Here is a 23,473-nt window from a genome sequence, read left to right as displayed (position 1 = left end):
TCGTTGCGTGTTATTCACGCTACGCGAGTCATGGTTGGAGTTCAATTGACACATAAGTTGATTCATTGTGAAATTGTTATCATCTAACAGATCAGGTTTCCAAGTTCATGACTGTCTAGCTTCAGTCTAGTTATCCTCGATATACCGTTGGCTTCCTTTTGCTGATGCAGCCAAGAGGTTGGGCCTTTTGTCTACGCTATCGAGCTTCAATTTCCCCAGCGTATTCGCAACGTCCGCGTGCTTGCCCGGTAAGGCAAGTATTTCGTCTATACGGAGACTACATATCTAAAAAAGACTATCGATAGACTGGCAGGCTAAAAGTTCGTCCAAGTTGCTCGGCTCTTAGTACCGACTCGCGTAGCTAGCGAGTTCCTGGGTTGGGTTTGGGAATGTCAAAGCACCTCTCCCAACACCTTTTTATCGAATCAATTTCGTAGTTTGGGCAGCCTCAGCTGCACATGAAGCCATGACAGTCAGTTCTTTGTCTTTGCTGCCCATGGCCTCAACAGACAGTACCCACGACTCATTAATCGATTAATGGCAGTGCTCATTTGATTGAAATGGGAGATCATGTAACGTTTCTTATACTGTGACATAGGATTGATGCCGAAATGTTTCTCTCCTTGTTGCTCGTGGTTGGCGATGATTACCCTACAGCATCGCCAATTTTTTTCGTCGGTATTCACAAGCTGCCAATAAGTTGTAAGTGCTCTATTTTAATAGATGTAAAACACCATCATCAGGGCTTGAAGTTCGATTGGATGTCTTTAATATCGCAATGTGACAAGATGGTGATGATGAAATAACTCTGGAGTTTAACTACCACAGTAATAATATCTTCCATCTGGTGATATTCCACGCTTCAGTGACATTGCTCCAGCTTGCAGCAGCATAATAAAGTAGCCTATCTATCTAACTCGGACCCCATAAATGCCCATCAACTCCTCCCATGAATCCGAGTACTTCTATCTACTTGTGGCATAACCGGTTGCCATTCTCCCAGTCCCATTTCCCAGTTCCAGCTTCCGTCAGGTATCTCGTCCTCCTCCCAGTATCGCGACCCTCGTCAGTTCATACCATCATTCAACATCAATCAAAATGGTTCCAAGACTTTTCATAAACCCCCTTGAACTTCGCCATGCAACCCGTACCATGCTATCTACTGCGATCAAAGAATCAGTGCTATCTATAACTATGTAATAACGACGAACCACCTCCACTGCCACCGTTGAGCCATTCCTTCAAGAATTAAGAAGGCCGAGATCAGTCACCAGCCCATACTACAGAGTGTAATGCGACTCCAAATTTTGTCGGTCTCGTTGCTGCATCTGGCCAACGAAGTTGCTAAATTCAGGAATTATTTGTTTGTAGATATCGATGACCTGCAAAACGTTAGCTTGTGCAATAGAGAAACAACTGCAATAGGTACTGACCTTCTGGAAGACATCATGCAACTCCTGCCTGACCGGGCTCTTCAAATCAATATCACGATATCGGGCAATGGCCGTAAAGTAGTTGAGCAACTCCTTCTCCATGGCCTGAGGGTTTCGGCCTACGATCATAGAAAATCCCTTGAAAGCTGTCGCCTTCTCTTCAGTTGCATCGACCTCGTTCATGATGCTGATCCATTCCTCAGCAAAAGTTGAAAGATGAGGTCCAAGCTGTTCCGAGTTGTCGAGGCCAAGGCGGCCCAAAGCCATGGCAGCATTTTCGTTCAGCGCTTTGGGAACACGAGGGTTGGTCATGATCTCAACAAATCGTTGGAGAAGCTCTTGAACCCATGGGCCCATGTGCTCCTTGTGTTGCATTGAAATTTCACCAATTGACCAGCAGGCGTTGTTGACAACGCCAAACCCACTGTCCATATCCTCATCAAGGACGCTGTCCATATCAAGCTGCTTCAGCAGGATGGGGATAATTGTAGCAAGGTAAGGCTGTAGTAGAGGATAGACGTATCTAGCGCAATCTCCCAACAGCGCATAGGCAGATTGTCGAACTTCGTCACTAGGGTCCTCCATACAGAAGCTGAGAAGCTCAAAGAAGGACTGTTGTGAGCTCTTGACCAATGCAGCCGACTTGTCATCGTTGAGAGCTTGGACAATGGCACTAAGAAGATCCAGACTTGTCACCAGGAAATCCTTGTCAGGCTGGTCGATAATGGGGTTGCCAGCAGCGGCCAGGGTCTGCTCAAGATTGACGTGAATGATGTTGACGCATCGAAGGAAGATGGGCTCAGCATAGGGAGCGAACGCATCACCGAGTGCCATCGCCACATAAGAGAGGCACTCTAGCAGAGGGAACAGCTCCCGTGACTGATCCGATACACGGTTGTATCGGTCGATCAAGGCAGGCATCAGCTTGCCAGACAGCTCTGGTGCGGCCATGGTAGGTCCAATATGCTCCGCCAGTGTCTGTACACAGTCGTAGAGAATGTACATGTTGCGATCCTTGTACTTGGCAAAGCAATGGACGAATTGTTGAATAATGGGTCCACAGTAAGGTTCAAGGATCTTACCCGCCTTCTCCTCGAGGTTGGCGAACGCCGATGCAGCAGCTTCTTGTACCTTCTTGTTCTTATCCAACATGTGGCGGAGAATACCGTCCATCAAAGGGAGGAAGAACTGATCCTTGTCATTATCCTCCAAGTTGGCAGCCCATGACGAATATCGACCGAGGGTCCAGCAGGTGATCTGTCTCACAACAGGCTCCGAGTCCTCGAGAAGAGAGATGAGGTAAGGCACGAGCTCAGGCAGGTGAGGGACAACAACGTCCATGCATCCATCAGCAACGGCACCCAGGGCTAGAACAGCGGCTTCTCGCTGAGGCCACTCGTCGTGCTTCAGATGCTGTGACAGATAGGGGAAGATAGCCTCGAAGACAGGAGATTGGAAGTCGCGGGCGAAGACATCGAGAGCGGCGGCGGAGCACTTGCGGATGGTCCATCGCTCGTCAGGGTTGGCGTCGTCACCGTCATCGTAGTCATCAATTTCTCCCTCCTCGGTATCGTCGTCCATGCCACCGAGCTTCTCGAAGCCGTTTCCATTCTGGGCTTGATCTGCGGACTCGCTGACCCCGCCGTTGGCCTTTCGTGCAAGAGCCTTCTTGGCAAACGCAGGGCGGATATCCTCTTCACGGTCCTCCTCCTCCTCGTCATCTGAAGCACCTCCAAGGAGGGCAATGTCCTCTCCACTGTAAACCATGCATTCGAGAAGGACCGGAATAATCTTGTTGATGTACGGTTCCAACGCCCTCCACAAATTATCATGTTCTCCCACGGCGAGCCAGAATTCGGCCGCTTCACAGGCCAAGTCCTCATCGTCACCTTTCTGCTGAGATATTATATAGTCGACGAGGCCACTAATGTGCGGCTGGAGCTTGTCGGGTCGCGTCTCAACTAGATGAACAAAGGCACGACACACTTGTCGTCGAACATCGACATTGTCATCGCTGGCCAGAACAAACAGATGCTGGAGGAGGTCATCGATGGAGTTGAGCATGGCCTGTGATTCTCGAGGTGTGAAGACATTGATGGCAGTCAGAGCACCAGCCCTGACCTTGGGCAGAGGGCTCTTGGTGGCCGCGATGAAATGGGGGAGAACATAGTTGAGGGGTCGCTGGCCATTGACTTCCTTGGTCAGCTGGCGAAAGTTGTCCTCGCAGATCTTGGCCAGAGCAGACATAGCACCCTCTTGCGCCTCATTCGAAGTTTGACCGGATGTGTTACCGACCAAGTCGAGGAGCTGAGGAAGTAGCTCCGGCCAGCTGAGCAAACCTCCACGACGGACAATTTCGGTAGCAATATTTCCAGCAAAGTTGCGAATCTGGGAGTTCTTGTCTTGCAGGCACATGGGGACCGCGAGCTTAATGAGCTGGAGGTTGGATTCGGGGATGTTCTTCCATTCGCTTCGAACATTATTCTTGAGCATGATGCCAGCGGCGGAGCGCACGAGGTGGAAATCTTGCTCCGAAAATTGAAGACCATTGGGAGGTGAGGAACTCGAGAAGAGATATGCGAGATAGTTGTTGACGTCGGGGGAGTTCTTGGCTTGTTGAAGCATCTGCAAGAGATGGTTAGCTGAGGGGCGGCGCATGCGTTGCGATGGGCAAGCAAAGTCTTACCAAATCAGCCTGCTTCTGAGCACTCTTGTCGAAACCACTGAGGGAGTCTTTGAGGCAAGTAGCAAGCTGCTGCAGCGAGTCGGGGGTAGGTTCCCAGGAGGACATGGCTGCGGTGGTGTTGACAACGTCTCTGAACGTCGCAGAAGGCGGGTGTAGAGAAGAGGGGCGCAGAAGCGAGAAGGAAACTTTGTGAACGACTTTCACATGAGCTAAGCTCCACAGCTCCTACTCGTCAACGGTTAGTGATGCGCAAACCTTGAGCCAGGACAAGATAAGATGACAATGGCGAAGGAGTCTGGAAGAGGGGAGAGACAAGAGACGAGAGAAGCGAGACCAGCGGTGGACTCTTGTATAGTGGGATAGAGTATCCGTCCGTAGTCGTATGGGATGGCAGTGGGTGAGAAGCGAATGTGCCCCTCCGATACAGGGATGTGCAACACCGTGGGGCCACACTGCAAAGCTCAAGTCAACTCTAGTCTACTCACCTGGTTTCTTACAGAGACGCCTAGCAGCTTCGCCTTTGTTTCTAGGGATTGCTTGTAGCGATCCTGATGGTAATATCAAGAAAAAGTGTGACAGGGTGCTGTGCGTCTTGAGACGCAGCTGCAAAGAAAAGAACAATCGAGGGGAAGAGGTTGATGCAGATCTCTCGAGTTAGAGTTGAAGAAGCTCAGCTGCCCACCAAGAGTAGGGGACGAAGATTTTGGTGTAGTTTCGAGGAGAGAGCGGAGGCTCAAGGTCAAGGGCACTCAACCAAGAAATTGCCCCTTTGAGACTAGCAATGGCGAGATGAGAGACACAATGGGGGCATGTCACGTATCAGACACACTGTAAAGTAGCCTGAAACACCCAATAAGACCGTGCCAATCGAGGTTTCTAGTGGCGCGGGGTGCGATAACGATAACCCGCCCGCAGAAACCGAGAAAATTTGTCACTGAAGAAATGCAAGGCAGGCTCTTTTTCTTTGCTGCGGGGATCGCCGGAGCTAGAATACTGTTGGGTTCCATTTTAAGCAATGGATGTTGCCATCTCATATACTGGTCGTCTTGTCTCGTGGCTGGTTAGAAGAGTCGACGAGACCAAATAGCCGCTTGTTTGGATTTGCTATCCAACCATTTCAACAAAATTGATATGGCACTGAATCATCCATTCATATTAACGCCTGCAACGGGCCGCGGCCCTGCCTGAGACAGCATCTAACGGCCTTGAGCTACCCGTGATACTGTGTTCAATCTCAGGTCATATTGCAACTCAAGAAACTCAAAGATCCAGACCAACATCCCTATTTAGCTGGGTTTCTTGCTTAGCATCCCGTATGGACCGATAAACTATCAAGAGTATCACCCTTCATCTGATAATCCAGTTTCACCAAGGCGTCACTGCGGGATTAGTCTCGTCGTAAGTGCCGCGCAGCTTGGTGTTGCACCAGCCTGAACATCGTGTATTACGTGTGCGACACTATTTCTTGGCCAGTCGCTATCGCAATGGAGCGGTCTGCAGTCATTTGCTCAAGATACATAGCGAAGTCTAGTCGCTCTATCCAAGCATTTGGGGATACAAAGGCCTGTAGAAACGGAAGCCGTGGCCATGGAGGCGAGACAGATAACCGGTGTACTCATAGACTCCTTGTTGTTTCTCTTTGGTGTAATATCTATTGAGAAAGGGGCAACCACAACAAGCCTCTTCAGCATAAGAACAGAAGGATTGAGTCCTATGGTGTCACACGCGCAATCCCGCCAGGTGACAAACATTTGTCTCAAGCCGTCTGCCTCAGTGTACCACTGCGGACTCATCCGGGATTGCTTGTGGTCCATATCGTAATTCTCCCAGGACTCCCTTGACAGCTATGTTACTCGGTGAAATGAATGAAGCTGTGCGCCATAATTCTGAGTGGTCATGATTCTGTCGGTGAGAGTTCCTTGGATAGACATCAGGTATTGATGAAGGCCAAGGTGGTGGGTGGTGCAAGTCCGCGGCTCTCCTTCCAACATTGTCATTTGTTAAGTGTTAAAACTTCGTATTCCTCAAATTGGTTGCAGGTATCCTTATCCTATCAGGCCGCAGTTGGCTTGGGGCCCGACAGCTGTAGCCTCTCTGACACAACCTGAACAATTGTCTTGAAGGCCTCCATCTCCTCTTCCACCGTGCCTCCCATACCCGCATTAGCAAAACTTATCGAGTTAGTAACGTACACCGGGAGTTGTGATTTTCGAGCCAAAAGCTTCGCCAAGCGTGTTGTAAACTCCACCGATGCCTCCGAAGAGTAGAGTGTCGTAGATAATGGCTGTGCCTGGTCAAGCCGCTATGAAAGTTAGCAAAGTATTACCGGAATAGGAACGGGCCGTACTCACGTTGGGCAAGGCATAGACAAAAGAGCCCATAGAGACAGGAGTGGCGAGCTCGTCTTGTGTCGCTGTTGTGAGCAATAGCACAATGGACTTTGCTTTAGTGGAAAGGCGGAGGTAGATGCGGGTGTCTAAAGAGCGGGGGAGGGGTACAGAGAGCTCGATTACGTCTGTAGCCATGATGCGTACTGTGAGGAGGTTTAGGATGTATTCTTGATGTAGTAAAGTTCCCTTGATCTCGAGATGGTGAGTGAGAGTCTCAGTCAGTTCTTAGAGCTGGATGGTGTGTGTTGTGTTGTGAGGTGAAGTGGAAATCGATATTTTGTCTGAGCGTCTGACGTAACTGAAGAGGTTATTAAATATGCACTCAAAACAACAATATCATGTACTTACTGACAACAAAACGAAAACAACACGCCAAATATCAAGCTGAGATGCTACTTCCCTTGGATGTTGTTTTATTCAAGTCGTCGATTTGCACTCAAATCCGCAATCACATGATCTCCTCAACCCCACGCAAACTCATTCGGAGGCCCGCATAAATCATTATCAACTTGTAGGAAGTGAGCAGCATGAGTCCATTCTAATCTTTACATCAATTTTCACTTTCACTCTTCCATCAGTTCACTAAGTCACTTATAAGATCAGAGTTCATGAGATAAGGAAAAAATTGGCCCTTGTGCAATATCCCGACATTCCTCTGTACCCCTCCATGACCCTTACTTTAACGCAGCATATCAACATCTATTTCTAAGCCCTAGTTGCAGTATGGCTGGATCCGAAGATGGCCACCACATCGAGATTGTTCCAGATGACAGTGCCTGGGCTGGAGTAGAGGATAATGCTGAAGACCCTGAAGAGGTTCGAGTTATTTTCAGCGCATTGGATTCATTCTTGTGAGTTATCCCGTGAAAACTCACTTGAGTCAGATCATTTCTACGCTCGGCCTGTTGGTAAACCATATGAGACCTCCAACATCTGCTCAGCGTTATGTGTAATCTAAATGAAATGTACGGTTCCTCATACTAAACTTTTAATAGCCAATACGCCAAAGTATCCCACTTCAACGTCACTCACCTTCGTCGTCAAGCCTTCTATGCGCTTCCTCAAGAGCAATGGAAACTCTTAGCGGCACCTCCCTTTAACTTCCTTGATACTCTTGAGAAGACTGACGATGCAATTGATGAGAACGCCGAGCTGGCTCGTACCATTGCCCGTGTCGGCCTGCAGTCATTTCGAATGATGACGACAGATCCAGAAGACCCTGAACCTAAGATGCCTCAAGAATGGGCCGGAGTCGCCAAGCACTCTGATGTTGATAAGGCGAGGAGTACTATTCGTCAGTTCTACAGAGATTGGACCGAGGCGGGAGCTGCGGAGAGAGAGGCAAGCTACAGTCCCATCATGAAAGCTCTTGCGGCAGAAAAGGAGAGATATCCCGATAGATCTCCTTTAAAGGTTTTGGTACCGGGTGCAGGCCTAGGAAGATTGGTTTTTGACCTCGTTGCGAATGGATATACCGCTGAAGGCAACGAGATTTCCTATCACCAGCTCCTCGCCTCATCCTACATTCTAAACTATTGTCCTGCGGCTGAACAGCATACTATTTACCCCTGGATCCATAGCTTCTCCAACCACCTCACCCGAGCGAACCACCTCAGAAGCTATCGCGTTCCGGACATCCATCCAGCCTCCGTCCTAGCTGCCTCGCCTAACATTGGAGAAATGTCCATGTGTGCCGCAGACTTCCTCTGCCTCTATTCCAATGAAGACCACGAAGCACAATACGATGCTGTGGCAAGTGTCTTCTTCCTCGACACAGCACCCAATCTGATTCGGTACCTAGAGGTCATCCGACACTGTCTTCGACCTGGAGGTGTTCTCATTAACGTGGGCCCGTTATTGTGGCATTTTGAGAACAACGCGCCGGGTACTCATGGACAGGATGGTGAAGCAGAGCATGACCCAAAGAGTTCATCGGGAATTGCTGATCCAGGAAGTTTTGAGCTGGCCGACGATGAGGTCATTGCACTCTTGGAGAAGATGGGATTTGTTGTTGAGTGGCACAAGACTGGCGTTCATGCACCGTATATTCATGATCCTGATAGTCTTTTGCAGTCAACGTATAGAGCAAGTACTTGGATGGCTCGAAAGCGATTGGAGCAGGGGAGTTCATTATGTTAGCCAATAACAGCAAAGCCGGCACAAATAAAATAAGCAAATAAACCATCTAAGAGGTATTTGGCTTCAACATATATCCTCGTGAATGAAGGGTTGTTCTTTATCATACATTTCGCATCCATCGCCCCTACAGCTTTGACTTGGAGTCGACCATAAGCTCGCCTCGCTGCCACAGGGCACCACCATCAATAGCAATCGTCTCACCATTAACATGAGATCCGGCCCGACTGGCTAGGTAAACAACCACACCAGCAATATCCTCAGGCTTGCCCAGTCGACGCATGGGGTTGCTGTTTGCGATCTCCTCAGCACCACCAGACATTTCCAACAGGCCATTGGACATCTTGCTAGGGAAGAAGCCGGGGCAGATGGAGTTGACGGTGATGTGCCTAGGTCCCAGCTCCATGGCGATGTTGCGTCCCAGATGCAACACTGCAGCCTTGCTGGCCGAGTAACCATATGTGCCCTGCTTTCCAATCGTGCCGACACCAAGTCCTGCAACACTGGCGGTGATAATCACACGGCTAGGATCCTGAAGAGAAGCGCTCTTCTCGAGGAGTGGTGTGAAAAGACGGATCGTGTTGAAAACAGCCTTGACATTGAGATCCATGACCTTGGCGAAAGCAGAATCAGGATGCGTGTCAAACTGCTCGCCCCATGTAGCTCCAGCATTAGCGAGGAGAATATCAACGCGGTCAGTGTGCTTCTTGACCTGCGCGAGAAGACTCTCCACACCCTCGAACTTGGATGAGTCCGCGGGAACTGAGATGGCTACAGCACCGGGAGAAAGGTTTGGGAGAGCATTGAGAGCCTTGCATGCCTCTTCACAGGCAGCGGCCTTACGGGATGAGATGAAGACCTTTGATGCGCCTGCTTGGAGGAATCTGAGGCAATGTTAGTCGCGTTTGCAGATGCATAGGAATAAGTGACTTACGCTGACGCTGCGTGCAGACCAAGACCGCGAGAGCCACCGGTGATAACGGCGACCTTGCCCTTCAGGGAGAAAAGCGAAGGGAAATCTTCCAACTGAGCTTCAGCCATTGTGTTTGTATCTGTGGTTGTTCTGAAAAGAGAAGTGGACAGTACAAGGGTAGAAGGGATGACGTATAAGGGGTCGTGTGGTGTGATGGTATGATGTTGTAACTTTTACAATTAGATTAGAGCAGAAATATTTTCCTCAGATATCGAAGGATGAAGAGATCTTTTATAGGAAAGAGAATTGATAAGCAGCGTCTCCCCTTGATCTTCGTGGCGAGCGTCGAGCCTCGGAGTTTTGTCTGCCCTGGGGTACGTCCGGGGTTCATTAATTAAGCCTCCGGTTGCGGGGAAAAAGATGCCGAGGCACGACGTCCGGTGGGTGGGGTCTATCTCGGTAACCTCAACATCAAGGCTAAAGTATTCATTCATATATAATAAGGAAATCATTCTTGGAGGCATAAATTCGTGTATTCATTCTGATATTTGCACTGGACTCGTACCAAAGAAACATCCCTTAGCATTCCCCTAAAACGGAACACTGCCTCGTAAATGATTGTAATGCTAACTAGGCATTTGCAGCTCATCATAAAACCCAGTGAAGTCCTTATGAATCATATCTTTCATTAAACCCATTGGAGAGCCTCTGTAAGACCATCTCAAGACTGAAGAAGAGAAGGAGTGAAGACAAGACAAAACAAAAAATAAAATCCCAAACTCATCATACTTCAAGAATATCTTTGTCAACATGTCAGGAGTTATGTGCTGTTCCACCAAATCTTGCTGTCAAGTTGTATAAAAAGGATCTTGCCCAACACAACAGAGTACCTGGAAACAATTTCCGAATTGTTGAGGACGTCGAGAAAAAATAATGCAAAAGTCCGAACCAAGAACATGAAGAAAACGGCTACCTTATGTAAACGCACATCAGTGTATTGCGCGCCACTTGCGAGGGTATTCGGTTTCCAACCAGAAGGCTGCCACGACGATTCAGGCAGCATGTTTGGAAGATCGAGCTAGCCCATGCCGTAGCTGTCTCGAGATTGCGAAGCTGCCGAGACAAGTTTCGCAGGTGCATGCCAGAGAAGCTGGCAGCTCCTGAGGAACGTATATATGCAGGTGTCATTGATGACACCCGATGTAGGGACCTGCTTACACAGGCACCATAAAACGTGAATGTTAGAGCTGTTCGCAGGATCATGATCTGCGATGCTTCTTTTTTAGATGTGTCTTCTTTGCCCAGCTGGTGTTGACCGCTTCAGTGACAATATCCCAATCTGAGGTCACCACCCGACCGATGAAGAGCACTTTAACGTTGTGTTCCACCGTCGTGAGCTTTGAGTAATTAACTCGGGACTCTTTTGAGATTCGTTCGTTTGGCTCATGGATGTGCACACGAACAGGAGGATATCCAAGCTCGGGCTCGCCAGATAGGCCGGTAGGGTTTCGATTGCTGCTTTCAGCAACGATTCCGTGTTGTTCAGCCTTGACACCACTCTTTTTACAACCTTTCTTACCATAGGTAGAGATTGGTCTAGAATGTTAGCATAATTCTGGAGCTCAAGCGCTGGCAGGACATAACACTTACATGCAAGTGCAGTGGCCACGATCGTTTGCGACTACGATGAAACGACGAAAATGGACAAAGATCCGACCGCCGAACTGGTCGCGATACACTGTTTCTTCAACCACACTGCCTCCTCCTGCCGGCTCCGGCCAGAGGACTTTGAAGACCTGCCGAGCGGTTAGCATGATTTTGGAGTCTGCAGTGGGCCAGCTTACCTCGCCGGGTTGGAACATATGAGACTGTGCAACACGATAACCTAGAATCAAGTTAGTTTGCACTCTGCATCACAAAGCCTAGATAACCATACGTGGATCTAAAGTTTCTGTTTCACCACCGGTGCCTACAATGTGCTCTTGGTTGGTAGAGGCCACAGCTGGCCCTGGGTCCTCTTCCTCATCTTGAGCTGCTATGGGTGTTAGAAGCCTCAAATTAATTTACAGTTTAGCCTCGAAGTTACGTACCGTAGGGGGCATATGCAGCAGATGACGACTCACCACCTCGGTATTGATCTCGAGAATAGTGTCGACTTTGAGCAATGGCTGCCTGAAGTACTGGGTCTTCCTCCTCGGCTGAGCCACTTGGATAAGGTTGGTTGGATGCAGGATCTCCTGTGGTTGAGTGAGGTTTGTCAATGCTAATATTAAGATTGAGATAGAGCATCTCACGTACCTTGAGTAGCCTGTGGATATACGTAATACTGGCCAGTATTCTGGTCATAATCTGGTTAGTTTAGTAATCTGTCTCATCAGGATACTATGAATCCCTCGGTCACTTACAGGTTTGTTCAGTTTGCGGAGCGGCTGTAGATGCGGATGGTCTACGTTGACTATGACGGTTTTCATAGCCCTGTTCATCAACCTCATCAATGGCTTCCTGCGCGGTTGCCTTCCCTTTCCCACTAGAAGACTTGGACGGTTTCGATTTCGACTTTGATGAACTGCTATGCGACCTCGATGATTTGGATTTTACTCTCGACGATGAGCCGCCCGTGACATATTCATCATCTGGACCATCCAATATGTTAGTACATGTTACAGCCGACGATGTGGAAAGAAACCAAGGGGCTTGTGTTGGGAAAACAGGGGACCAACACAGGTCAAAACGTACTGTCGTGCTCGTCTGCAGCAGTTTGTTCAGGGCTCTGGATGTTGACAGATCCAAACTGCTGGGTCATCTGGTCCACCTCTTGAACTTGCACAGGGGTTCGGGGCACGTCTCTATTCTGAGCAGACTCATATTCGCTCTGCCACTGAATATCCGAGTTGCCTATGTAGCTTTGATTAGTAAGTTTGCAAGGGGAAATGGGACGCTGTGATAGAAATACACACCGGCAGCATCTACTCTTTGGCGATAATATTGTTGGTAGCTTTGATGCCAGGTCCACTGAGACCACTCGCTCCATCCTGATCTGCTTGTTTGATACATAGTAGCATTTTGCGCATGCAAGCAATGCGTCTAAATACCACAACTCGATTGCAGATCTTGAAAGCAAGATGTTCAACAAGGAGCAGGTTAGGATAGGTATGTAGTTGATACACCCACCAAGTGCGAAACCTGATATGGATATACGATGCTGCAGCAACTAATATGCAAAACTTTCAAACGAGCAGAAAATGCCTAAATATTTTGCACCACTAGGAATGAGGAAGTGTTTGGTGTAAAGAATTTTGAGTCCTTTCGCCTCCAAAGTCTGAGGCCTTGTTCGTCGTTCAGAACGTAACAGACTTCAAGTAAAGTGATTCCGACAACGGGGGAGATGGTGGGCTGGGGGCTTTTGTAGAAATAAGCAAGAGCCAGAAGCAGCGCAGTACAGTGGAACCGTGAAATCGAGAAGTTAGCTAGCTAACCAACAGAGAAGAAAAAATTGCGGCTCAGCTCTTCATTCGGGATGGAGACTGGATAAGGGAGCTGCAGCTTGGTTGCACGAGGACGAAGATCCGGGCTCTCGTTGGGTTCCTTGGGGTGCGTTGGCGTAGATCGGGATAGAATTGGATTGATTGTTGTAGATGTAAGTACTCGAGAGATTCCGCTGAGACGACTGTCTCGTCCTTGCTTTAGTGCTATACCGGCTTCCTGTATCTGGATGAAGTTGGCCAGTGTCCTGTAAGGATTCGCTGCCTGTGGCGTATGTAGGTCGGGGTAGGCAGGTCAGATTCTGCCACCAAAACTAGGATTGTTGCTTCAGAGTTGCATAAAGTATGCTGAAGGGGTATCTCGTGCGCCTCTTGTGGTGGTGCTGCTTGTGAACTAGGAGTCAGAGCAGTTGTTGAAGGCCGGTTGGTCGAGGTGGAGGTACAGCAGGAAGACCAGTATCTGCCCGCAGGATACGCGATGATGACAATCAAATGCTAGCAATAAGAACGGCAGAAATACTGCTTGGCTGCAGGAGTTGCAGGACTGCCTGGAGGAATGGCGTGCAGCCTGATGTCAATAAGCTCGAGCTGGAGCTTTGAGTCACGACAAGTCTCCCAGTTCCGGTCGACCTTGAAGAATAGGTCGGTACAGGAAACAAGAGGTAGAAACCGGAGGGCTCAGAGAGTGGACAACTGAGCGGCAACCGCAGCTTATCAGTCGCTTCTGTCTATGCAGTCCAGCATCTCTTTAATGTCGCGCATCAGCCAGCGAGTAACAGAACGAGTCGAGTGGGGATGGATGCAACAAGTGGAGGAGGTGGACTCATGGAGGGGTTCTCGGAGGAGTCGAGCTGCAAACTCGCATGACGAGACCCTTAGCAAGCAACTGGCGAGGAAGTCAGGGAAAGACCTGAAGGAGATGCAGTTCCGTCTTAGATAACAACAGCTGAGACGCCGAGCTGTGGGCTCTCAAGAGCGCAGAGAGCAGTGAATGATATGGGCTTCTCATGTTGAATAGGCACTGAACATAGCCTGCAAGACACGCCCCTCTCCTTCGAATACACAGTCCAAGACGGAACGGACATGGGCAATATGCAAAGAGCCGAGAGCGTATTGGACCAAGTGGGTGAATTGGAGGGGAGTGAGCGATTTTGGAAGGCGTCCATCGGGAATGTCTGCAGGGTGTTGTTGTTGGTGTCGAGGTAGAGTTACAACGACGAGGCTCTAGTAGCATCTGCTAGCACGGGATAAGTGGATGAGAAGAGCACAGTGTGTGTTTGAGCATCCACCATTAGTGGAATTTGAGCTGGCCTCAAAAGTCTGGTGACCAAGCTCAGTCAAGCAAGCTCACGTTGAGGCGTAACTTAATTAACAAGTTCCCGTCCGTTGACCGTTTTATTATGATCCAATGACGCGGATATTTCTTTGTTCTCTCCACCGTTTGTTTATATGGGGGATCATAAGCGATATGGACAATTTTGGTAACCAGGCTGCATACCCGTTGCGTAGTGGACCTCCTTAACAGCCCCCAGTATTGTCTGACACGGACACTATCACTGGCCAGCATTTCTGCACAATCTGTGTAGACTCATAGCCCCCCCTCCCTCGCTCTGCTGTCACGTTCTTATTTGGTCAGTCCAGATCATGAGATAACAAGTGCTGGACTTGCTTTGTCGCGTAATCGCCAATGGATAAATCAGAAGCTCCCACATGCATTTCTTCAGATTTAGGCGCTAACTGTCGCTAGCCTTTAGTGGCCGCTGCCCCCGGACGCCGGGATGTTTCCCCTAGAAACTGAACCTTGTTGTGTCACAATCTCATTCCAACGTGCAATCAGCCGCCAGATAGCTCTGTCGTCCGCCCCAAGTTTCTGCTGTCTCGTCAAATGAAGAAGAAGCAAATCCCTGGCTGGCTGCTCTGACTGTTTTCATTTCCCTGTCATCTCCCTTTTATTCTCCCTTTCGTCGACAGTCATTGCAAAGAGCATCAACGATCGACTCAGCATTGATCGTCGCATCTGGTTATCTGAGAGAGAATGGACAGGCCGCCTCCAGTTCTAATGAGTTCGTCTCTTTATCTTAGCTTTGTTGATCTTGCGTACGTCGATGGAGGCCGTAGCGTACGACAACCACAACCACTCGAGCTTTGCCCGAATCCACCAAAATCCGCATCACCAATACCCTCATTCTTCGACCTCGCCCCTTCCTGTGCCTGGGACCCATGGCAATTCCCGTTGCCGGCACGAGTTTGAGGGCGAGGGTCACTATCCGACCCACGATGCTCTACCGCCATCAAACCCGATTCATGTCTCGACAAGCTTCCCTATGTCTGAAGTTGAGACGGTGTTTTCCAACAATCAAGCCCCGTCTACTCAGGCCAGCGTAATAGACATGTCGGGCCCCCCTCCGCCTTCTCATCCTCCTCCACCATGGAAACTTGGCCTTGATAATCCTCCGCCTCCGCCTCCACCACCACCATTTTATCTTCGGCCTCCAACTGTACCATCGCCATCATCCCCGCACGCGTCAAGTCGCCCCCCGTTCTATCTACCTCCGCCTCCACCTCCACCTCAACCACCACCTGGCAATGTTATCGCCAATACAAACTTACGTCCACCATTCACATATAACCTTGACACGGTTCCACCTCCACAACGGCTCTCTCAGCAGATATTGCCGGCGCCACCACCTCGGATGGCGCTCAGTTCTGCACCCAATTCTCCCACCAATGTACCGAACCAGCCTCAAACACCAAATTTGAGACCACCGAGAGGATTTGTTAGCTTCGGACCACCACACAGCGCCCATCAATCGGGAAATAAGAGTAATCTGGCAATCCGCCTTGCTCCAAAAGCATCAACTCAGCCCGAACTTCGGGATACCACTTCCACATCTCAATCTTCAAATCATACAATCCCGCGATTAATTGATGATGAGGTATCCTTCTCTGATTCTCTGTCCGACGAGGACTCTCTTGTCCTCCGAAACTCACGCCAGTTCCCTCCTCTATATCCTACAGCATCAAGCTTGAATCCACAAGGTGGAAATCGCAAGACTTCTATGACAACTCGTATAACCAATTGGATATCTGAATACGAGCGGGACCGCGCCCCAAAGGATCGTCTGGACCTGAGCACCAGCCTTGATCCTCTCTTGGAAACCACCAGAGGTAGCAGAAGTCATCGATCGAAAGAGTCTGCCCCTCCTGAGGATACTCTGGAGCTACTCTGGGTCAAACTCAAAGACCAGCGGGTCAAGCTCAACGACATCAAGAGTCAGATGGCCAAGAAGAGGAAAAGATTAAGAGATTTGCGGCGACAGAGGGACGATGCAGACAATACATTCATGGGCGTCGTTCGACCTATGCTGATTGCTCAACAAGGGCAGATAGTAACAGGACCTGCTACTTTGGAACGACGTCTGGCAGAGCTGCAGCGGCTGAGAACTGAATACCAAGCCTATGAAAACGATTACGAAGATCTTGAGATCACCTTGGATGAAGAAGAGGAAATCTTAAACAGGCTGGAGATTCGATTCTTCAGTTTGCTCGCGGTTGGTCAAGCCGTTCCTCTTGAACAGCTTCCTGAAGATGAACCAAAGCATGAGGAAGACAAGAACATGCCCAATGATCTAATGGGTATATCTCCTGATGGCCCACCCGAGGATCTCCATCCTAAATATCTTGATCTCATGGCTGCAGTTGGTGACCTCGAAAATGCTAAGGAGGAGCTTGACGAGCTACTATTTCTCAAGGAACAGCATGAGGGAGAATTAAAGATGAAGGCAGCCGCGGGTATGGAGCTGAACGAGGCTGAGATTGAGTTCTTCGATGAGTTCCCGCTGGAAGAGGAAGAAATGCGCAATAGCGTCACCAGCCTGCAACAACAAGTAGCAGATCTTCGGAGCCTGTGTGAGGAAAAGGGAGTAATGCAAAAGCATTTATCGTCACGCGTTGCTTATCTTCTCAATCCTGAAAATGGATATGAGGACATAGAACTCGATGACGTCTCTGTAATCCTGCGCAGCCGGTCAGATCTTGCACATCCCACATTCCCTGTTCTTCTAAGCCAGCCTGAACACGTTATGGCTGACGAATTCCCCCTCACACCGCGTGATGCACTCAAGGCAGCAGCAGCCCTACCGGTGACTGACCCGGTGAAGCCAAACCGCATGCAACTCGCGTCCAAGGAGTATTCCATCGATCGGCTCATGCTGGACCATGGTGAGGGTGGCAAGGGTGATTTTATCAACAGATGGCTTTTGCACCAGCTTAGGCTATCGTCAGTGAACGCGCTGCTTCTTCATACGACTTTCACCAAGAGTCGGGGACTCAAGATCCGTGATCTTGATCGCTGGCAGAGTGATGTACTGCACTATTGGTGGGACGACGAGGGTGCAGAGCTACCAGAAGACGTGATGCGGCTTGTAACAAGCGAACACTCCAATGACGGTTCAAGAATCGGAACGAACCAGCTCTCGAGGGCGGTGACCTATACTCCAGGCGTGTCGGGCGGCAGACAGAGTCTATTGACTGCGAGCAGTGTCGCACACTCTACTTGGTGACGAGACTGCTAATGCTTGGAGGCTACTGCCAGATCTCTTTCTTGTTTTGCCCATTCTTTTACTTACCTCCTCTCCCTTCTATTTCATTTGTGTCAAAATTTGTTTCGGCTACCCTTTGGTGGTCAAAGATGGTTATCTGCTTCATCTTCAGGCTAAGATCTGAGCAGACCAGTTCCAGTCTGGTGCAAAACAGGACTAGGCAGAAACCTAGGTCAGCACGGTATTCTTCAATCTGCTTTTTTTTTTTTTTTTTTTGTGTGTGTGTTCAAGCGTGTTGTCGTTAAAGTTTGCGGGGTTTGGTTTGTTTTTGGCGCAAGCGATGTCATATACCCCCCGTTCTTGTTGTTTTTGGACTTTGAGAAAGGAGGTAATGTATGAGGATGTATATACCCTTGGGCAGGTATTATGGAAAGAGCATGTAGATTGGTTAAAGTTTTTGTTAAAAGGTGAAGATAATAAGGGTTATTTGGCTGTTGGCATATGGTGTTTTGAGTACTTAGTGGAGGCGAGTATTATTATGCGTGATGTTTGATGGTTCGGGGTGTTGATCTTTATAGAGAGAAACTACCACGTAGTATAAATGACCTCTGAGTTGTCGATTCGTTCACGTCACGAGAATGGTTCCAACCATTCGTTTGTAATTCTCTTTCTTTTTCATACTGTAGTTTCCCCACCACGAATAAATAGTTCCCGCAAACAAGCGGGACCTGAAGCTCTAACGGTGGGCCGAGGCCACGAGACGAGAGGGTTCGGGACGAGCCTCGCGGGGGCAGATCCAAATTTCTCCACTTTCACCGTCTAGCAACGGAAGAAAAAGAACTGCCCTCCACTGCGTGTTTGTACTGGTACTTTTACACCATCCAAGCCCCTCTCGGTTCGCCCAAAAGGAGGTGGGGGGAGTGTGCATCAAACGGCCGAGATGAGGAGGCATGTAACTAGGAACTACCTCCTCGTTTGTGATTTTGATTTTGATTTTAATTTTCTGGTTTCATCGTTTGGAAAATAGGCGGCGTCATTTTCTCACTGTCTCATTTGCGATGTGGTGCCACTGAGGCAAGTCTCATTTGTTTTTCTGGCTCATGAGTTTATATGAGACTTTGGTTTGGTAAATTACAAAAATGTGCTGGACGCCCAAGATTGATTGGTGGACTCTATGTACTGCTGGGGTGCTGAGACAAAGCGCCCGTGCAGTAGTTGCAAAACACGATTGATCTCCTCAAGGTGCACTGTACTGTATGTAGGTGTGCTAGAGAATTAATGGATGACCAAGTGTTTTGACTAACAATGATTCCCCCATTTTTGCATTTTACCCCGTAAGGCTGGGGGACGGGACGGGATGATGTGAGTATGCTTGTAAATGTGCACATCTTGTTTATGAGAGTGAACGATCACGACATTTACAATGCAGGTCATCGCCTCAAGCAGAGTCTACATATTCTATTGATAGCTTATCAAAATGAAACAGAAATCGAACCATATAATTCACTCTCAAATAACAGCAGATAGACCCATATCAGTAGAACCCAGACTCCATAGCTACCCCATATCAGCACAGTACAATCACCAGACTAACCATCAAACCACATGCAAAACATACTTCCCCACGTTTTCTAAGCCAGACCCTTCGAAAGCCGCTCCATACCGGTCTTCCACCAAGCCATTCTCGTGGGGGATCATCCCCCTGAGCCGTCCCCGACGTCATACAGCAGTTGGAAAGGGTGCAGTGTGATAATGCTCGGATTTCAAAGGTCAGAGGAGAACAGATCGCGATATTTGTGCGGCTCTGCTATACAGCTGAATGGGGGTGATTTGCACCAGTTTGGGGATGACGTGCATGCTGGCTTTTTCACGAGGGAAAAGATCGGCTTGTTTAATTTGAGCTGAGAGTTTGAGGTCTAGAACATAGTGACCTCGACGCTGCTGGTTCTGTCCCTTATTGAACTTCACGTTGGTGTTGAAGTCTATATCGATCTTGGGCCGGCCTAAGCCTCACACTATTTAGCTTTAAATATAGTATGCCTTAACTTTCCGAGGCGTTTTGATGTTTCTGATAAGCCACGAGCTCCCGAGAGGAACAGGGAGTTGGTACCAAATTGTATCCTACGTTATGTTGTACGCATCCGCACTGGGGCACTCTTTCACGATGATAATCATAGAAACCTGGTATGTCATGTTAGGTAGCGATGATTCTACTGGAGAGAATGGGAGTTCCTGTCCGCTGACTATTTCCTCTGTATTCTTCGATTATCCAAACTGGTCCATTTCTGTTTCAACGACGATAACATGCCTTTGATCACTCCCCTTGGGATGCTCGCCTCATAACCGTATGCAGATGAATAGAGAGAGGCGCATCCTCACGCGATTCCAGCAAACTTGGCCTTGGGTCTGAGGTGACCGTAAACTTAGGTTCGTTTTTGGGATTTGATGTCTTAGGAGCATCACTAGCCTCAGCGTCATCGCCAGGTGCCTGCTTAGCCCAGAACTTCCACTTGCTCTTTCTTCTCGGTTCATCCTCAGCTTTAACAGGTGATTTTTCTTCTGGTTGTTCGTTCTTTTTGGATTTCCCAAGTCCTAAACCTTGACTGATACGTCGCCAAGTCGTGCCGTTGTTCTCATTTTTCTTGGTGGACTTGTCAACTACAACCTTGATTTTGTCTGGCTGGGCCTCGAGCACTATATCAGCTGGGGTCTCGGTATGCTTGACATGTCTCAGGCACCTTGTATTGGTGCTATTACGTCTTTCGTTGCGCTGGGGCTGACGTTGGCTAGAGTGAGCATGGCGACAGCGACGTCCACGATGAGAACGTCTGTAGCGATCGTTTGTGATGAATCGCTCTTCATAGATCTTTTTCTTTCTCTGTTTTCTTCGATGATAGCGCATGGCTTCCTCGTTGACTGACGGTGGTCTTGTCCCGTAGGAAGATTCCGGGGTGTGTACATGCGAGAATCGTGAATGATGGTCATCGGTCGAGTCTTTGTCTAGCCAATTCGTAGAATCAGAATAAGGAGTCAAAGGTAAAGAAGGACGGCTCGAGAGCGACGGCTCGCGAGATTGATTGGAAGAATAGGTGTTGTTCGGAAGGGTCGTGTGGTTATAGGTACTCAGAAAGAGTGTAGGATTTTTCTCTGCCGTGGCTGCTGCTACGACTGCACTCGATCCTACATCTCCCATGATTGGAAGATAGAATGACAAAAGGCGACGGCGAGACGTAGATATAAAGATTTGTCCATCTGAAGGGGGCGAGGGTGATATTGGAATGCAGGTGAACGGTTGGAGTTGTGAAATGACGGGGTTTCGGCTGTGATAAGATTGTTTGTATGAGAGAAAGAAGTCCCCTCACTTATCAGAGTAAGGGCATCTTTCGCCAAATTCGTTTATTGGATATCGTTTCGGCGAGTGTCACTGTAAGAAGGGAAAAGACTCATCAATGGAAAGAGAGGGTGACTAGTCGATATGTCTGTCTCCTCTCATCTTGAAGCAAATTGAGGCATGAGCAAAGCATAACCAGAGTTTCCTTTACTGATATCTATCCCAACGTGCTAATCTCGTCTCTGAAAAAGTCCCACGTTCAACATTCCTTAGTCAGGCAGTGAAGTGGCCCATGAACTCAGTATAGGGGATTCTGTACCCAGACTAATAATATCAATCGTGTTCAACTCGAACAGAAGTTCTTCCTGGAGGCATATATCAAATTAGATGCTCCCCAAGTATAATCTCCTTGAGTTTCAGCAATACTGAATAATGACAAGGTATCATCGTGACATTACGTCCCCTTAGGTATTTGTGAATTGCTCATATCTCAAGGCCTCACTACCGCTCCATCAGGATAACAAGATTCTTCATAGGTCATACGAAACAGGTGAACGGGGGTCGTTGGTTCCCATTGCCAATCCATGCATTCTCCATCTTGTTCGTTGATACTAGCCTTCAAGGCAAACTCAAGCACGTGAGTGTGCAGAATACCAACACGATAGCAGAACTCTTGCACTTCGGCGGGGATATCTTTACGTTTACTGAAGACGGTGTTATGCAGTGCTGTCAACGTGTTCCGAATAGAGTCACAACCTCGGCCCTTCTGAGGCTCATCGACGGTTTTTAGTCTACTGATCAGCATAAGGTCACCCTCTGGGTTGAATCAAGTACCTATGTAACTTTGACTTTGACTTTTTGTTCTTGGGTGTTTTGTCTTTGGCAGGAATCTTTGCTGGATGTTCCTTAGCCATAATGATCGCGGTGATATCAGATCGTCTTAGATGTTGGCGGTAGGAGTGACGAGAAAGTGGGAGGATATTGATATGTTCGGCAGCAAGTAATCGTCAGTTCTAGATCGTTTCCGTGAATCTTTATCGTGAAAGTGATTAGGATAGAGGCATTGGTTCTGAGTTGGACTCTGAAAGGTGGATGTGATTGAGATAGGCATCACAAGAGAGAGACAGGTCAGTCCACAACTGACTTCATTGACAGATATTCCCTACCAATTTGCCTCTGAGACTTCTTCTCATAGTGAAGCCTATCCTGGGCCGGGTTCTTCTTTGACGAATAAACTTATCGGGGCTGGATAACCTCTGTTTGCTGGGGGTTTCTTCACAGTGACTACAGCCAAATCCATCAACGACGAAATACACATCATAGGAAAGTATGAATCACAATCTTCAATTCCCTATAAACCGAAGAAAATACTTGTGGGATAGCGCACTTCACATCATTCCTAGATGACTGTGGGTGCATAGGGTAACTATTCATTGTGCTTTGTACCAAACAGCGATCCAGCACAAAGCCATTTCAAATTATAGTCTTACGTATCTATTGTTTCTGAATAGGCAAAAAATGGAGTGATTGTGTATGGCCATCGTCGCCATATCAAACCTGCATCGTGCTCGTTGTCTTAGAAACGCATTGAGTGCCTGCATATCCAAAATGGTTACAAGACAGCATCATTTTGCCTCGGAGTCTTATCTTCCCCCTGGTATAGGCTTGGAAGAATAGTCTGAGCTCATTAGCACCTTCTTGAGTTGACGGGTTTCTCTCGTAGTCGCTTTGGTACTTCTATCCTTGAGAACGAACTTACCATTTCACAGCGAAACTCATCGGGAATAAGCGAGAAAGTAGGGAAAAGTAACAGCCAAGGAAACTTTCTTCCCATTTGGGCTACCAAACCGCAGTGGTGACAACCCAGCCTCCTTTGATGCGAAAGAAATGCAGAAGGTCAAACGGTGAAGACCCCAGAGGTATCACGGGTGCGTAGAAGCCGGCGCAGACTTTGGGTTCCTATGACTAAAGAGAAAAATACAGGCTCGAGGGATTTTCTGGGCAAACATGGAAGTGACTGTTTATAGCAACATGCCTGTTTGTGCCCGGGGACTCTGGTAGGAGTTTCGGCGATGCCGTGATACTTGCGAAAGGAACTTGAAGTCTCTTGGAAGACCAGGGTGGGATCTGCTTTCTCGAAACTATGACCATATTCAGGAAGGTATTGATTACATATCAAGGTGATCCATGAGTCAGAGGCTCTCAAAGGGTACAATGATGATATAGTAACGTTATCAATATTTATCTCAATGAGACTTCGTCGCGAATCGATCTACCAGCATCACAAAGCAGGGCAAGGCGCCACTACGGACCCTGCCTAGGAAGGAAAGAGTTGGAGTCCGATGCAAGGAACATGATAAACAAATCGCGAGTATGACAAAGTCTGATGCATCTGGGACTTTATCCATTTGGCTTAGTTGTGTGATGCGAATCGTCCACCCCGACATCCATGTGGCAGTGTTACTTGCCCTTGATGCGTCAAGCCGTCCATTGTGCTTACGATGACTTCGCTTCGCTGACCAGGAAACTCCAGAGCATCGTGTTGTGAGGATTAGGGGGAG

The 23,473-nt window shown here is 48.5% G+C and overlaps 8 protein-coding genes across 8 annotated transcripts; 2 read left to right on the top strand and 6 right to left on the bottom strand.

Moving 5' to 3' along the window:
• Positions 1–1,280: 1,280 nt before the first annotated feature.
• BKA55DRAFT_538883 (armadillo-type protein) lies at positions 1,281–4,224 on the bottom strand (the record flags this gene model as incomplete). Its single annotated transcript, XM_046190076.1, has 3 exons — positions 1,281–1,382; positions 1,434–4,058; positions 4,120–4,224. The coding sequence occupies 3 exons, from the start codon at positions 4,222–4,224 to the stop codon at positions 1,281–1,283; spliced, it is 2,832 nt and encodes a 943-aa protein (XP_046050280.1).
• Positions 4,225–6,172: 1,948 nt separating this feature from the next.
• On the bottom strand, positions 6,173–6,644 carry BKA55DRAFT_510231 (uncharacterized protein; the record flags this gene model as incomplete). The annotated part of the gene is made up of 2 exons (XM_046187576.1): positions 6,173–6,421; positions 6,471–6,644. The coding sequence occupies 2 exons, from the start codon at positions 6,642–6,644 to the stop codon at positions 6,173–6,175; spliced, it is 423 nt and encodes a 140-aa protein (XP_046050279.1).
• Positions 6,645–7,119: 475 nt separating this feature from the next.
• On the top strand, positions 7,120–8,795 carry BKA55DRAFT_351422 (N2227-like protein-domain-containing protein). Its single transcript, XM_046185801.1, has 2 exons — positions 7,120–7,360; positions 7,505–8,795. Exons 1-2 carry the CDS (start codon positions 7,233–7,235, stop codon positions 8,646–8,648), a joined length of 1,272 nt encoding a protein of 423 aa, XP_046050278.1. The 5' UTR covers positions 7,120–7,232; the 3' UTR covers positions 8,649–8,795.
• On the bottom strand, positions 8,711–9,767 carry BKA55DRAFT_351392 (uncharacterized protein). Its single transcript, XM_046185800.1, has 2 exons — positions 9,580–9,767; positions 8,711–9,529 (listed from the first exon to the last, which is right to left on the bottom strand). The coding sequence occupies exons 1-2, from the start codon at positions 9,684–9,686 to the stop codon at positions 8,773–8,775; spliced, it is 864 nt and encodes a 287-aa protein (XP_046050277.1). The 5' UTR covers positions 9,687–9,767; the 3' UTR covers positions 8,711–8,772.
• A 1,050-nt stretch (positions 9,768–10,817) lies between these two features.
• BKA55DRAFT_510114 (uncharacterized protein) lies at positions 10,818–12,612 on the bottom strand (the record flags this gene model as incomplete). Its single annotated transcript, XM_046187566.1, has 8 exons — positions 10,818–11,154; positions 11,209–11,354; positions 11,403–11,443; positions 11,495–11,590; positions 11,649–11,821; positions 11,960–12,191; positions 12,295–12,453; positions 12,516–12,612. 8 exons carry the CDS (start codon positions 12,610–12,612, stop codon positions 10,818–10,820), a joined length of 1,281 nt encoding a protein of 426 aa, XP_046050276.1.
• A 2,533-nt stretch (positions 12,613–15,145) lies between these two features.
• On the top strand, positions 15,146–17,602 carry BKA55DRAFT_689531 (uncharacterized protein; the record flags this gene model as incomplete). Its single annotated transcript, XM_046199361.1, has 1 exon — positions 15,146–17,602. The coding sequence occupies one exon, from the start codon at positions 15,146–15,148 to the stop codon at positions 17,600–17,602; it is 2,457 nt and encodes an 818-aa protein (XP_046050275.1).
• Positions 17,603–19,895: 2,293 nt separating this feature from the next.
• BKA55DRAFT_593651 (uncharacterized protein) lies at positions 19,896–20,774 on the bottom strand (the record flags this gene model as incomplete). The annotated part of the gene is made up of 1 exon (XM_046195576.1): positions 19,896–20,774. The coding sequence occupies one exon, from the start codon at positions 20,772–20,774 to the stop codon at positions 19,896–19,898; it is 879 nt and encodes a 292-aa protein (XP_046050274.1).
• A 574-nt stretch (positions 20,775–21,348) lies between these two features.
• Positions 21,349–21,826, bottom strand: BKA55DRAFT_727167 (uncharacterized protein; the record flags this gene model as incomplete). The annotated part of the gene is made up of 2 exons (XM_046201151.1): positions 21,349–21,703; positions 21,747–21,826. The coding sequence occupies 2 exons, from the start codon at positions 21,824–21,826 to the stop codon at positions 21,403–21,405; spliced, it is 381 nt and encodes a 126-aa protein (XP_046050273.1). The 3' UTR covers positions 21,349–21,402.
• Between the last annotated feature and the right edge of the window lie 1,647 nt (positions 21,827–23,473).

The sequence above is a fragment of the Fusarium redolens genome, assembly GCF_020744475.1.
Source record: "Fusarium redolens strain MPI-CAGE-AT-0023 chromosome Unknown BKA55scaffold_7, whole genome shotgun sequence".
Lineage (NCBI taxonomy): Eukaryota > Fungi > Ascomycota > Sordariomycetes > Hypocreales > Nectriaceae > Fusarium > Fusarium redolens.
The sequence above is the reverse complement of the archived record's forward strand: the minus strand, read 5'-3'. Positions and strand labels throughout refer to the sequence as shown.

Bases quoted from the DNA above. Each gene is read 5' to 3' on its own strand.
- BKA55DRAFT_351422 (XM_046185801.1), top strand. From the start codon at position 7,233: ATGGCTGGATCCGAAGATGGCCACCACATCGAGATTGTTCCAGATGAC. The intron at 7,361-7,504 runs GTGAGTTATCCC...AACTTTTAATAG, and splicing joins AGCGCATTGGATTCATTCTT to CCAATACGCCAAAGTATCCC.
- BKA55DRAFT_351392 (XM_046185800.1), bottom strand. From the start codon at position 9,686: ATGGCTGAAGCTCAGTTGGAAGATTTCCCTTCGCTTTTCTCCCTGAAG. The intron at 9,530-9,579 runs GTAAGTCACTTA...ACATTGCCTCAG, and splicing joins GGTCTGCACGCAGCGTCAGC to ATTCCTCCAAGCAGGCGCAT.